The 15702-nt window shown below is 35.9% G+C and overlaps 1 protein-coding gene across 1 annotated transcript in view; it reads left to right on the top strand.

The window, feature by feature from the left end:
- The first annotated feature begins 266 nt into the window (after positions 1 to 266).
- LOC116485621 (dynein heavy chain 5, axonemal-like) overlaps positions 267 to 15702 on the top strand; it is a 145789-nt gene continuing 130353 nt past the window's right edge. Inside the window, exons 1-10 of the mRNA XM_032181113.1 lie at positions 267 to 429; positions 2165 to 2262; positions 4283 to 4471; positions 6675 to 6761; positions 8967 to 9038; positions 10691 to 10792; positions 11761 to 11947; positions 13150 to 13315; positions 13400 to 13493; positions 14564 to 14662. Of these exons, the coding sequence (XP_032037004.1) occupies positions 267 to 429; positions 2165 to 2262; positions 4283 to 4471; positions 6675 to 6761; positions 8967 to 9038; positions 10691 to 10792; positions 11761 to 11947; positions 13150 to 13315; positions 13400 to 13493; positions 14564 to 14662 (1257 nt within the window). The remainder of the gene's footprint in view (positions 430 to 2164; positions 2263 to 4282; positions 4472 to 6674; positions 6762 to 8966; positions 9039 to 10690; positions 10793 to 11760; positions 11948 to 13149; positions 13316 to 13399; positions 13494 to 14563; positions 14663 to 15702) is intronic.

The raw sequence follows: 15702 nt of genomic DNA, 5'->3' as shown, positions 1-15702 counted from the left end.
GGGTTGCCATGGCACCCGCCCGCAGCGCCGGCTTGAAATCCCTCTGGGGATCAAGAGCGGTCCTCGGCCGCCTTCTTTTTATTTCTTGTTTTGCTTTGTTTTACTTTGTTTTGCTTTGCTTTGCTTTGCTTTGTTTTCCGGGCTAATCTGTCACCGATGCTAAAACAGGGCTAACAGTACTGCCCGCGCGGGTGGTTGGTTGGTGCAACATCACCTTGCGCGGTCATTTTGTGTCGATTTAAGTCGATTTTGGGGTGGTGGTGGAGATGGAGGAGGCTGGGGGAGAGGAGACTGATCTAGGGGGGAGAGCCCAGCCTGGGTCCTCTCCTGATCGCTCCTCACAGCAGGAGTTGGAGCAACTCGGAGGAATGCAACTTTCTTCCAAAGCTGGCACCGATCTCTCTCCGCCTCTCATTGCTATCAAAAAAGGTAAGGGAGAAAATAATGGTAAGTACTTCGTAGTGACTTTCTATGGAGAAAAATCGAAGAACAAGGTGTGAAACTAATTAAGTAGAGTGTTTAAAGGTATAGCAGGTGTTCACATATGCTGAGTGGGAACACACTGTTCTGAATGTGCCAGTGTAGGGACTGCAACCTGAAATTTTCAGCTTAAATACCTACACCTAAATAAATACATACGTATGTGTTTATAAATATATCTACAGGGCCAGGCATAGCGCTGCTCAAATCCCTTAATACATGTTGATTCATAGTGATGTGATTACAACCATTTCTCCTGGAATTAAAATGAATATTACTCTATAGTGTAGTATATAGTATGGTATCTCTTTTCCAGAAAATGTTAACGGTGTGAATAGATTAAATAGTTAGTTCAAAGATCATTGAGCGTGGCCTCTCAAAGACATCAGCCAGCCCCTCAGCGTTTGTGGGTACATCCCATCAGGGCCCATGATCCTACCTATGTCCAGTGCTTGAGTGCTCTGTATCCTCACCCTCTTCCACCAGGCCAGGGAATACTTAAGCAAACTGGATGTATTAAGTCCACAGGCCCTGATGGGATGTGCCCACAAGTGCTGAGGAAGCTGGCTGATGTCCTCGAGAGGCCACTCTTGCTTACCTGTAAGCATCCAGGGCACTGGGAGAGGTGCCTGAAGCCTGGAGGAAAACAAATGCCACTCCTGTTTCCAAGAAGGTCAAGAAAGAAGACTTGGGGAACTCCAAGCCTGTCAGCCTCACCTTGAAACCTTGAAAAGTGATAAAGCAGCAAATCCTGGCACTTGAAGGTGCTTGGGAGTAGTCAGGATGGATTCACCAAGGGAAAGATATGCCTGACCACCCTGATAGTCTACAGTAAATTGACTGGCTTGTTAGCTGAAGTGAGCGCAGTGAATATTGTCTACTTTTTCTTCAGCATGAAAAAACTATTTAAAATAGAGAACTAGACAAAATAAATAAATAAATAAGGTGGCTGGCTGCAGATAAGTTATTTTACTTAGTATCAAGAAAGCATTAATATGCTTACTTGTTACTAAAACAACTTTAAATATACAAAGTATCATTTTTAGGAAAAACAAATGCATATGCTAAATTTTTGATTAGATAACTTAAAGATCTTCAAAAGATCCTAAGGAGGCTTAATCAATTAGCAGCATGCAGTTATACTAATAACATATGTCTTATTTTTATCGCAAATATTATCAATCTTTATTCTTCAGATATTCACATGCACAAGTTGTTAAGGTGTCTGCAGGTAGCAAATTTGCCAGAGACACATGACTCACAATCTGAATTTAGATAAAGGAGTAACAGAGGAAGAATAACCGGATGAGAATATTAAGCATGAGAAGTGATAGTATTTCAACCTATGATTTTTCCAGAATTGATTTCTTCATACAAGTACCTTAAATTGTTGCTTTTTTTTTGTTTGTTTTAACCTCTACTGCTATCAGTAGGGATTCTTTGAAATTGATCTTCAGATAAATGCTATTAAAAGATATCTTTTACCCCTAACAGATTCTAAGGGTTTCTGTAGAGGCACGAGTTTTCTAATGTTCCTTTCATGTCTTGTTTCCCCCAGCCTGAGAAGAAGTTAGCCAGAAGATACTAAGACACGGTGTGGTGACATTTTTTGCACAGCTTGAAAAATGCATTTATTGTGCATATACCAGAATAAGTACAACTTGCCTCTTCTTCTTGTCACTAGATAGAGAAAGTAAGCATCGTAGACGAGGGGTTCTGAAGACAAGGAGCACTGAACTGGGATCTGCTGTCACAGGATCACCTTTCACTGCTGTTCTTCCGGCAAGTGTTTTCATTTTAAAATAGGTGGTGATTCAGCTGCCTTTTGTCTGCTAAATTTTCTTCTGTACAGGTTGTTCTTGAAGTTGTCATTGACAAAGTTTGGCCTGATACTGGAGGGTTCTGGCTTCATTAATCTCTGTTAACTACAAGAAAAAAGAACAGTGAACCACTCAAAATTGTATAAAGTGTTAGGTCATTTACTTTCTGTGCTCACAATGTATGTTGTTGGGGTTTTGCTTCATGGAGTTTTTGATCATTCATTTGTTAATTACCTTTCTTTGCCAAGATGAAAATTAATATTGGTTAAGCATACTTAACCAATACTGCATAATGCCACATCTGCACCATCTCATGGGAATATCTCACGTCACTTTAAATGAGGTGGCTTAATTTGTGAAGGTGGTTGAGTCCAATCCATCCAGAACTCTGAGCAGGCTTATTTAACTAAAATAATTAAGATTATATTCTTACATTATATTCATATATTCTTTTTGGATCCAGTCATGGTCTGGGCACAAATCTTAGTTTATTTTATGCAGTATCCAAAATGTGTTTCTCCCCTAAGTTATGATTGGAGCTGAAATAAGTTACAAAAAACAGTATTTTTTTTCTGCAACACTGCCAGAATACTGTATTCTGCCTCCACCCCAGACACTAATAAGATGGCTATTAAATCATGTTCAGTCATCTAATGCACTTAGAAAAACAGCACAGAAAAAATGACATTCGGTACTTGGCATCTAGTGTCCTTACTAAGACATAAAAAAGAAATTGCTATCAGAGAGAGAGTAATAGCTGTATTTCTGTAATGTTTTAGAGATTTAAAAACTATAAGCATATATATTTTATAGCTACATGTTATCTCTAATAATTTTATGTCGTGTAATGTGGAAGTTTTTTGGCTTTTGCTCCATAACATTTGTCTTGAAGGAGGGAGAAACTGAGTACTGAATCAGGAAAGGCATACACAAAACAAGAGGTCTAGCTGTTTGCATGGGAGCCAGACATGATGAATGACTGACACATATGACATGGGAGAAGAATGAACTGAGAATCAGAAAAATGTGGCTTTTAGATACGTTGGAATGGCACTGACCAACAGATACAGATATTTGAACAGTCTTAGTGTCTCCAGGTCTCAAAGAGATGCAGTGAGAGAGGAGTGTTGTGGAACGTCCAGAACTTGGGGTAAAACCAGTTGTTAGGAGCCAAAGGAGGCCGATTGTAAATCAGGGTTACTCAATTACAATTCCTAGCTTAGTGTACTGGAAAGATGATGTAATTTCTCACTGCTTTTCTCCAATGAAAATTGTGAATTACAGAGACACTCCAGACATCCCAGGTACTCAGCGGGAACTGTGTACGGGGGAGAATGCTAAGTGTGGTGATACTTTAACCCAAACCTTTACTTTTATTTGTACAGCTTCTGAAGATTAACTGTTAACTTAAAAATGTTATTTAGCGTATCTAGTCTTGTTCACGCTATCATGAAGATTTAAAAAAAAATCATTTGTCTACATAAATTTCCTGCTTTGCCACTTTGCTACTACCATTATATGACCTGCATATTAAACTTCAATTTTATATTTGTTTCAGTAGTGACTGGTTTTATTTTTTTTTTTTCCATTTCAGTAATAACTTGATACTGTATGTTAAAATGCTGACAGTATAGAGGTGGGAGTGATCCCACATCTGGAATATGCACATTTAGTTTGGAATCTGGACTCATAAAGCTCAGATTTGAATTAGAGCCATTATAATGCCAGGATCTGCATCTGATTCTGAGGTCCTGATCTGAAGTTTCTCTTGTAGCAGCTTTATACTGAGAAGTAATTCCAGCCTAACAAGTTAATTATTAATGATCTTTATTTTTCCTTTCCATTTCTTTGATGTAAGTTTTTATGTTCCACATGACGTCGTTATGAAAACACCTTAAAGATAACAATAAAAAATACAGTCTTTAAATGCAATATAGAATAGCTATGGGAAAAATAATCCATCACAAACTTTTATTTTCTAGACAACTGGTAAGAAAAGTATAATACTTTCCAGTGAAACTAGGAAAGAACTAGCCAAACAAGCTAAAGTCATCAGAGAGGAGAGAAGAGCGCAGATAGATGAACGACACAAGTATTTGATATCAAGATTGGCAGATGGCATGGGCTTAAGTGAGCAGCAAGTAGAGGAGGCCATTGTTTCTGATGACAAGGTAAATATAAATTATCACTAAATGATTGTTATTAAATACCTTTCCAAAAATTCCAGTCTTTTGAAATTGCTACACAACTAACTACCATTATAATTTTATTTTCAGTTTCAACTTATAGAACAATTCTTTGCCTCTACTGGACTTAAAAAGTTACTCTTCTTTTACCAAGATGTCTTGCAGGTATGTTTCTTTTATTACTTTTGCAAAAGTTTTATTTATTTATTTATTTACTCATGTGACGGTTGCAAAATTCAGAAGATCTTAGAAGTGACTTTTTTGCTCTTTATGCCAAAGAAAATGGAAAAGAACCTGGATCTCATTGTTTTGGTACTGCCAGCTTGGCTTAGGTGGAAACAAGTGAATGCCCTGTGGTGTGGTATGTTCTTATTTTCACAAAATGCAACTTAAAAAATGGCCAAATAATTTAATAATTCATTCTTCAAAAAAGATACGGATAATTGAGGCAAAGTGTCCCCAGCACTCAGAGTTTTAGAAGATTAGCTAAAATAAGTATTGTAGCAATGGTGAATTGCTTGTGTAAGAATCGCTTTGTCTTCTTTCAGTTTGAATTCCACCAACTCTAGTATGGACAAAGCACTGATTCAAAAGGGTGAAAAATTCTTTTGTAAACTAAAGTGGCTTAATATTCTGGTCAGCAGAGGTGTTACTTCAGGCTTGTTGGGAACAAAAGCTGATGGATAATGCTTGACTCTCAGTGAAGTGCAGGAATGAATTACAGGTTCATTATAACCTGTACTTTTCAGTATTGTTGGAATTGCTTAGAGAATTTGCAAAGCATAGAATCAGCTCAGCTGTCGAAAGAGTTTAATCTGTTTTTCCTTTCACTGGGACTGCGTATGCACATTTCTGGGAGGAACATGTTCTTCTGACTTGAATCAAGATGAGACTAAAATCTGGAAAGTGTTTTCCTTAACTGACAAGCCAGGAATGAATGCCCAGCATGGCTTAAGTAAAACATTTTGTTTCTGGATTTAATTATTTGTTTAAAACAGATTTAATTTGTTTTGATCTTTTTAGTCGTTAAAACATGAATTTATTAAAATATTGTTGCAAAAGTATCATAGCATAAAAAAATAAATGTTACTGATGGAAATTATGAATTCCATCTTTATCACCTCATTCTGATGAATCCAGAGATCTCATTAAACTGACTGTTCTGTCAATATTTGGAGATTGTTTAGGGCTGGTGACAAGTTTGTCGTGTTTTTAGCCATTTTTGGTCATTCTCTGAGACAAAATACTGACCTGGGCAGACCTTTGGCCAGAGCCAAAGTAGGCATATTCTTACCAAGATTTCTCAAACATTCTTTCTTCACTTCTGCTCTTCTCTCGCCTTTGACAGCTTAGGTACATAATGTTTCTTTTAGACTCTGCATAGGGATGAGGAGATGGGATTTGGCTTAGAATGTGGGAGACGCGACTATATGTCACACATCATATATTTGGTCCAGCAGGAACTAATCATTTGTCTTTTTAGGAATGAGCCTCTCCTCAAACTTGAAAGAGAGACACCCGCAGGCTACTTCCACATAATTTTCTCTTATATTCTTCCAAGTTTCAATGGATTTTTCTCTATTTATGTGTGTGACAGAAAATTAGAGGGAAGTAGGTCTTGATTAAGCTTAAATATTTTGTTGCTTCAAGGAGAAAATGTTGTAGTGGAGAAAGGTATCTCAACAGAGAGGGACCCAGGGGCAGCAAGTCTTCTCAGAGAGAAAGTTTTTCAGAGTGATATATGATTAAAGACTTAGGCATAAAACAAAATTTATCTGTGTTGTTGGCAGGATCTATCTGACAGAGTTCCTTTAGAATTCTGCTCTCAATTAGTTTATGACTTTGCAGACCAGGCATGCAACTCTTTCTGTGAGACATGCAGTTTGTTTCCATGGAGGAAGTTTCTCCATGAAATACTTCAGAATCACTTTCATTATATTTTCTGAGATTTTTCTCATTCTTTGATTTTATTTTTTTTTTCTGAAATAGCAGATTTATGAAACTGTTTACTGGGGATTGTGGAATTTGTGCAAAGCTTATTCCCCAGATAAAGTCAACCTTACAGGTTGGGTACTATTAATTGATTTAAAATGAGATTTGTTGTAATTCACATATTAAAATAGGACAATGTATCTGTGTAATACTTGTTTTTATTTTATTAACCTCTTATTTATAATTTAATTTTTAGCAGAAGTCGAATGCTTCATTGAGGTCGGATGGGTCAACAAACAGTATGCTTCAGAAGAAGTTATTTCTTACCATGGATGCTACTGAGGTATGGTTGAAAAATTCATTACATGACACTTGCAAGGTAAAATAATGAAAAACAGCAAGAACAACAACAAACCCATAACAGCTGTGCAGTATTAAAGCAGATTTTTGTAGTTCTTGGATAGGTATTCAAGTACTTAATCCACGTTCTAATAATGCAAGATCTCCCAACATTTCTTGAGCTGAGAGTGGAATTCACCAGTAAAGCTGATCTGGAAAGAAATGGAGATTGATGGATGTTGCCATCTAAGAAGAGAGCAAGTCAAATAAACCCTTGTTAAAGGTTGCATTTCTCAAAGTTTTTGTTATTGATTACATGCTTCAGTATTTTCCCATGCTCATGCACTTCTAATTTAAAAATGCAGTTCTTCAGTGTTTTTGTATTTCCTTGCATATAATGCACATTACTTCAAAAATACCTTTAATAATTCATTTATTCCATTCTAGTACTTATACCAACCTCCTTACTGTAATGCATAAGCATTATTCAGGAGTGTATTCAGAATAGTCTTTAAGATTTCTAATTCATTTTCTTATTTATTTTTAATTTCCCTTTTACTAGAGGAGTATGATGCTAAAGAGTGATGGTCAGCCATGATCATCCCAGAGTTTAAGCAATCTTTTCTGTGAGCATACCGCAGAGTACATGAAGGGAGAGGGCCCACACCCCAAACGTTTCTTGGTTTCTAATACAAAACTAGGGTATAGAACCAAATGTGAGCTTAATAACCTTATTATAGTGCTGCTACTGAGAAGTGCTCCAGTATTCTCTGCTGGGAGAAGCTTTTGAAAAGAGCAGGCCCCTTCTCCCACTCTATTAGCAATGACCTGCTGCCAAGTAACTACGTGGCAAAATTATATAAGTCATATATTGTTACTTGTCAAGACAGAAGGGAATTGTTTGAGAACAGGAGAGTATGAAAGCATTACTCTCTGGTATTGCCATGTGAAAGCTTAGCAGAAATGAAGAATCCAAAAATAATCACAAAATATGGATGATTTTTTCTATTTTTGGAAGCATACTTTCACCAAAAGTGGACTATATCAGGACTGCAGACTGGAAGCCTAAGGAGTTTTCATTTGCTAACCACTGAAATGATAATAAAAAGCATTAAAAAAAAAAAAAAAGTTATAAGTGAAAAACTGCTTGTTTCTTTTTTATTTCTAAATAGCTTGAGGAGGACTAGGTTTAAAACTTCAGTGGCACCAAATTTCCTTTTGAGCTTTGTTACTGAAAAACAGAACATTGGGACAAAGTTGATATATTTCTGCAGAAAAATGTATTTTCATTGTCTTCTTTTCCAATAGACAGTGTGTAATGTTCTGCTTGCACATGCCGACACTGTCTAGCACAATGGTATCGTGTAAGATCAGCTCAATATATAACAAAGAATATCACAAATTAAATTATACAATTGAATCATATTTACTGTAAACTGGGCTATACATTCTTGTGTACAATTTGTGAACTGAATCAATTGGAAGGGCTTTTCAAATTTCTTTTGGTTGAGTTATTATTTTATAGAGTAAAAATAAGCATTGTTTATGGTACTGATTTGAAACTTACATTACTTGAGCCCATCAAAAAGATGAAAATAGATATTAGAAACACTTGGTTCAGTAGTTCTGAGTAATCTTTCAGTTTCTTTTCAACAATAAATGACATAAATGCCATTTTAAATTGATTCATTCTGGTCTAAATACCAATGAAAAGTACTTTAAAGAAAGCTGAGTATATAGTTTTCTTCACTGAATTTATGTCAGTGAGCTCAGAAAAGGATTAGACAATAAGATGGGTAGGTTCATAAATGGGTGCTAAAATGACAAGACAGGACCATGTCATCTAACAGCTCACAAACAACTGTTGCAGCTGGTGCGGAAATAGGAGAGGAATGGAGCACACGAAGTAGCCTAGTTCACAAGCCCTCCATAAACTGCATTTTCATGTCAGAGTTGTGATACTGGACTGCTCTGCTCTGCACAGAAGGGTGTTTCTCACATTCTTATGTCAGCTGGAGAAAAATCAGTGTTTGATTTGAGAGAGACAGATTCTTAAATATTTTACAAATGGTTCTCTATCTTATTTGAGTAATATATATACATATTTTTTTGCAATTTTGTTTTCAGCATTTTAGCAAGTTACAAAGTAAATTATTTTTACTCTATGTGTGTATTCTTTTTAACCATATGTATTTTGTGCTTTTTACAGAACTTTACAGGAACTTGTGCATTTTTTCTAAGGACATCAGATAAAGTTATAACTGCATCAAACATTTCTCAGGTCAGACAAAATCATGCAGTGCTTAGAGTGCATTTAAGATTTTCTTAGACCCTTATTCACGCAGAAGTTCTCCTGGAATCAGGAAAAGAAGTGGGGAGTATTTTCATGAAAAAGTTTAGTTGTATTTTTAACGAAAGTTCTTTTTCATCAGAAGAGGTATGTGTGATAAAGTAGTGTTCTAATGCTTAGGAAAGTAGCTACGTGCAATCTTGTTAAAAACAAGATTTAAACTAATAAAGATTCATTATTATGAAATGACATGCAAAAGAAACCTGTTCTTCCTTGTATCATAGTATCATAGAATGGTTTGGGTTGGAAGGGACCTTAAAGATGATCAAATTCCAACCCTGCTGCCATGGGCAGGGACACCTTCACTAGACCACGTTGCTCAAAGACCCATCCAGGCTGGCCTTAAACACTTCCAGGGATACAATGCACTTCTTCAGGCACTGCTTTATGGGAACTGTGTTTATCTGTGACTTTCTGTCTAGGGCATCTTCTTCTTTTGTGAAGAGGTACTCAAACTTTAGGTGGAATACATTAAGAATGATGCCTTGACTGTTCATCCATAACTCCTCACACTTTTGAAGAAGGGCTTTCTATCCTTTTGTACTTTATTGAGATTATTATACTGTAATATTTTTTGGAAATAGTATTCTACCCATGCATGACAACTAATTGTCTTAAACACTCTTCTTTTTGCATTCAAGTGTGGAACTAGCAAGAAAAACATTAATAAAATTATTAATCAAGATAGACAAGAATATTAAATCCCTTACAAAATTTCATTTGTGGTTGCCATTCCTAAAACACTCCGGAATCATTGCATGGGAAAAAGTTGGGAGTAGAAGCTTCCAGGGCAGAACTTAGTACTCTTTCCCACAGATTGGTGAAACCTTCATTATGATGAAGGCAGAAAAACAGTGTTTGTTTGTGCAGTTCAGAAGCTGTGAATGAGACCCACTCTCTTCTAAGAGAGATGCACCCAGGGGCGTAACAGCTAGTTGGTATGGGTAATAGAGGGCACACGGCCCACGTTCAGGATGTGTGCATTTATGGGCAAAATGCCAGTAACAGAACAGCTGACTGGTTCATAAATGAATAGCACTGGGAAATATGCAGTTCTTCACTCGCTCCAATTTATGTTTTAAATTCTGCAGTTGAATTTTACTCAGCAGTACTGACTCTCTCTATCCCCGTCTTTGGCAATGCACTGCTTGTTGCTTCCCATGAATAATGAATTGGAGAGAACTGTGCTGCTGGGTGTGACTTTTCTTGCCTGATACATTTGTTATCCTTTCTCTTAGACACTTATGGTGGTCAGAAACTGCTCCTCTACAAGAGAAATGTAGACATAAAATTTTCTTAAGGTTAATTAATGTACTGATATCAAGTTAATCTTAACTACTTGTTGGAGTGTTACTACAATATGGGACAGAGTTTTCTGGTGACTGAAACTAATGGACGAGCCTTGGAATTTCCAGTTGAGTTTTAGTTTATATCAAATCCAAATTCTGTATCTGGGGGACAATATCCTCATGGAATGTAGAGAGTTATGAGTTATACGTATTTGTGTTCCATGCATTTCCCTCAAATAGAAAAATGTTGTAAAAGTTTACATACACTTTGCTAACTTCTGTTTCTTCCCAAAGGAGGTGAATTTTGGTGTATTTGATTGTTCTAATGGAAATATCCTTGAGGGCCTGGAATTTTTATTATCCCAGATCATGATACCAGCACTTAAATCCCAACAGGTAATCATATATACATATATATACATATATATATATATATATTTTAAACAACAGTTGGAATTAAGGCAAGTGACTGCTGCAGTCCCCTTTTTGCATCAGATGAACATAAAGCAGGGGACACAAAAAGATAAAAGTCTCATATAGGCTTTTATGAGAGTCATGCAATTTGTATTTAAGTGTTTAAAATTCTTCCAGTTAGTGTTTATTTTCAAGCAATAGCGGCAGCTGTAATGCTCATGACAAAGAAGAAAATAGCGCAACCATCATACTAAGGCAAAACTGTGATGATTTAATTAAAACTAGGTTAAACTTGGACTGAAGGAAGTGCCAAGTCCTTCTGGCAGAATTAAAGATCAGTCCATGATTTTATTCTAGATTGTGGAGGGGAAGCACCGTATTGCAGCCAGGATATCCAACTTCTTTGAGTTATTATTGTTTTATGGAACAGGCAAAGCATCATAGTTGGTTCTGTTGCTTCCAGAGTAACATGTTCAGAAGTAATAAATGTAGTAAAGCTTCGTGTCTGTTGAGAATGATGGTGTCATATCCTATTATTTTATGCTATTCTTTTCTCTAACCCAGGCGCAATAAAGGAGATTAGAATCTCCATAACTCTTTTCAGAGGGTGCCAAATCAGACTGGGAGAAAAAAATAGGTGGCAACTGACTTTGAGGACAGTGAGAAGAGGGATGCATTTTTATTTCTTGAGATATTTATGCTTGTTTGTCCCTTCTTGTCTAACAGACTAATTAAATTAATGCACACTTGAAAATATTTGTGCATATAGTACTGATTAGTGTAGTTGAAAGGGCATACTGATAAATCTTTGTTAAATAAGTTAAAAAGCCCATTGGTATTAAAAAAAAAAAAAAAAGAAAAGAAAAGAAAAAAAAAAGAGAGAGTTTGGCTCTGGTTTTACGTTTTAATTATTTATATATTTTTATATTCATAAATTGTGAAACAATCAGCACTGGGGGGCTGTGAAAGAAGGTCTGAAGGACAGCCAGATACAAGACTTCCTGTATTCAGTGGATAGATTCGTGGGTACTTTGTCATCATCGAGACAGAATCTAGAAGACAAAATCCAGCTCGCAAAAGTGGATATTGATATTTATATCAGCAATTTACAGAACCCATCTGACTACATAACTGCAGGTGAGTAATTCCTACAACAAGATAAACACAACAGTGATGCTGTTTCTAAGAAAACTAGTGTTATGCTATTCATAAAGATTTACCTTGAAGAATTAATTCATCTTCCATGAGCTATATACATTTTTCTGTTGACTCTTGCCAGGTTTATGATCGTCTAATCATAAAGTTATCAATCTTTTCCCTATCCTTTAGATCTTAAAGGATTGGGTGGTTCCTTACCTACCTTTGTGTACATGTTGGCCTCTGTTCTTCCTGGTGTGCTGGCTAAGTGTTTACCAAGTGTAGTCAAGTACTAGTGTGTATACATCTTTGTTTTTTTTTTTGATACTGGGGAAATCTTATGTAATATTAAGTCCAAGGACTGTGAGTCAAAAAAGGCATATTTATATAAAATTATTTATGTGTATATATACATATATATATGTGTGTGGAAATGAGTGGTTGTCTCTTTGAACATTAGCCTTCTGCCCTTTCTTATCACCACAAGGAATTTCAGAGTGAAATCATGCCAAACCAGTCAATACTTCTACAGTCCCTCTCCGCCCTGTGTTAGCCTAACTTCCTATATTAGACCAGCTTCCAAAGAAGAACTGGTGGCTTTTAAGATGAGACAGTAATGTTAAATGGCTAAACAAGTTCTTTAGACCCATTTAATAGTTCAAGGTGAACAAGTCCTAAACATAATGCACTAAGTAAACTGGAGTTTTTCACCTGCTAGAACAATCTAAAAGGTGTGCTGACTTATAAATAACAGGGATTTTGTGTCTGTTGATAATGGTGTCCTTTATGTGATGCTTTTAGTGTGAAATAGGCTGCAATGGCAGAAAGACAGAAATGCTGAGAAGTAAGCTGTTACTTAACAAACATGAGCAGAAAAATACGCACATCATATTTAGTGGAATTGTTGGACATCTGATACATGATTGTCACCAAACCACATCACTGTTTTTTCTGTTAGAAACTCCCTCTATCAACTGTTCTTATTGTAAAGGATTTACAATAGTAACTGAGTAGGTAGATATGTGTGTACATCTTCTTATCTTAGTCTTAAATCTATTCCTATTGTTGGTCAGTGATTTAAATATACTCAATTTACATAGAGTCTCAACTTATGTTTGTCAAGGATATTTAACCTCTATAGTTAAAAACAAAGTATTTATTTTTTGGTACTTACAAAACAGTCCTGCTCTTTGATTTTGAAGGCAGTAACAGAGAGGTCACAGAGAAACTTGAAGAAGCGTTAATGATTTGGATCAAACAGATCAGACAAGTTTTAGTGGAGAGTGAGCAAATGAGAAGAGAAACTGGTGACATTGGTCCATCTGCAGAGCTGGAATATTGGAAGTCAAGAATGTCATCATTTAACAGGTTAAAAATATATATTTTTTTAAATTTAAATAAATGTAAGCTCTGATTCTAAAGAAAGATTTAAATGTGTTTCCTTCTTCAAAGCCTTTTAGATGAGATCAAGAGTTCAAGAGTAAAGAAAATTATAAGTATTCTTCAGGCAGCAAGATCAAAGACATTAAAGCAGTGGAAAGAGCTGGTAATTACTATGTTTTAATAAAAGTTGTTTAAAATTAATACAGTACTATATTTGTTATATACATAAAAGTGAACACACAACTCTTAAGAACAGTTCAAGTGTTTATGCTGTCTTTATACTGTGGTTTGTCCTCCCTTTGTTGAAACGCCAATGATCCTGAAGTTAAATAGATAACTTGAAAGGAAGTCAGTGCTCTTGTAACATGTCTCTTAAAGATGGGTGGAATGGCTGTGCAGAAGTAAAGCAATGCAGCAATACAACATTTTTATGTCATCCAGCTGTGCCCTATGCAGCCAACATTAGTGATGTCTGAAAGTTTATCATATTGCTTGTAGAAATATTGACAGCTGGCTCCTTGTAGCATAACCACTACTTCAGATAAGTGGATATCTGTTATCTAAACTTAGTAAGCATTTTGGACAGGCCAGAAAACAAGTTGTAAGCCACATATGGGCAATCTGACACCTGAAAACACTAGAATGTAGATCTTCTAACACTTATATAAAAGATATTATTACCATTTTGAAAATAGACCAGGAAAATAGTCATCTTGCTGAGTTTTTCATGTTGTGCTTAACATATTTGCATGCTTTTATTATAAATGGAATTTGGATGATAGTGTCTGTTCAGAGTAGAACAAGTCAAGGAAAATGAACTAGATTCCTTTCTTCATACATGTAGCTTCCTAAGAACTGGAAAGTTCCACTTGTCATAAATAGAAAGGTATACAGACATTAGTTGTGAATTCATTTGTCCTAAAAAGTGCTTATTAAAAAAAGATGTTTGAGTTGGAATCACCCTGGTATATTTCAAGGAGCATGTCAGTTCTTGTCAGTCAAGACAAGAACTAATGTCAGGTAATTAAAAAAAGCAAACAAACACAACCAACAACAAAAACATTTGTATCATGCTAGAATGATTCTAGAATGTAAATTGGATTATCTAAACCATGCTATCAAGTTCCCATCAAGTTTTGGAATTATAATCCTGTAGTAGCATGCACTGTAAGTTCAGGAAGCTTTTCTGTAAATTTTAGCAGTATTAACTCTGTTCTTCTTATTTCCATTCAGGATGGTAATGTAACAATTGCTGCCAATGAAGCTAAAAACAATGTCAGATATTTATATACTTTGGATAAATTTTTTGGCCCACTTGCCATTGCTTCCCCTGTAAGTAGTACTTTGAATAAAACCACTTAACATGGAATTTAGAAAAGAAAGAAAAGGCTGTTTTCTGATGAAAGAAAGATATTCCTCCTTTCAGTATTTAAACCCTATGCTTAATGATTAGTGGACAAATTAACTCCTACAGCATTAATGAATTAAGTTTACAAATTTTGAATAAGCTAGAGATAATACTACTTTTTGTGGGGGAGGTTGTTGTCATTTCAGGAGATAAATGAAGGGCACGGGAAAATAAGCAATAGTTCATGTTTTTCCAAGCTCCTTTCAAACCTAATGTCACATTCAGTTGTCTCTGTGACATACACCTACCCATAACACCGCTGTTTACAAGTTTTTTATGTTTTATTCTCAAAGCCTGAATTCCGTTTGAATCCATTGTGCTATTTTCCACTGCTTTTATTCTGCAAATATGCACTGTTCTGCCATATTGGACTTAACTTTTAGATACCATGCCTTTTTATCTTCTTCTAGGTCAGTGACTGTCTTTTGTGATGCATTTGACTGATGAGCATTGACTTGATGCATTTCTGTGAAACCTTTCTGGGGGACAGAGAACTCTACAGTTCAGTAGCTGCAGTAAAATACAGATTACTGCTGCCTTTCCTCCCCTTTCCACATTTCATTTCTGATGTAGGCAAAATGAGCAAAAGGAAGCCAGCTTTCTTCTTGTACTTCCTTTCGCAGCCCAACTTTTTTTTTTTTTTTTTTTTTTTTTTTCCTTGAACTAATCTAATATATGCCTTTTTTTTTCCTTAGGCAGCTTATTTCTTTGCAAAGCAGACTATAATATTTTCACATCCTGGAGGCCATGGTCAAAAAGAGTGTGGCCTCTGCTTTTCCTTTGGAAAATCTGCTCTGGAAGAAGGCCTACTCATTTATTCGTAACCAATTCCCCACTTTTTTCTGTTGGACATAGTGTGTTAGGTCTCCATGAGCGAATCGGATGGTCCAATTCATAATGATGTGTCTACAAGAACAAGGTGTTACAATCAAAAAAAATTTTATCCACTGATAAACATATTCCC

The sequence above is a fragment of the Aythya fuligula genome, chromosome 2 (genome assembly GCF_009819795.1).
Source record: "Aythya fuligula isolate bAytFul2 chromosome 2, bAytFul2.pri, whole genome shotgun sequence".
Lineage (NCBI taxonomy): Eukaryota > Metazoa > Chordata > Aves > Anseriformes > Anatidae > Aythya > Aythya fuligula.
The sequence above is the reverse complement of the archived record's forward strand: the minus strand, read 5'-3'. Positions and strand labels throughout refer to the sequence as shown.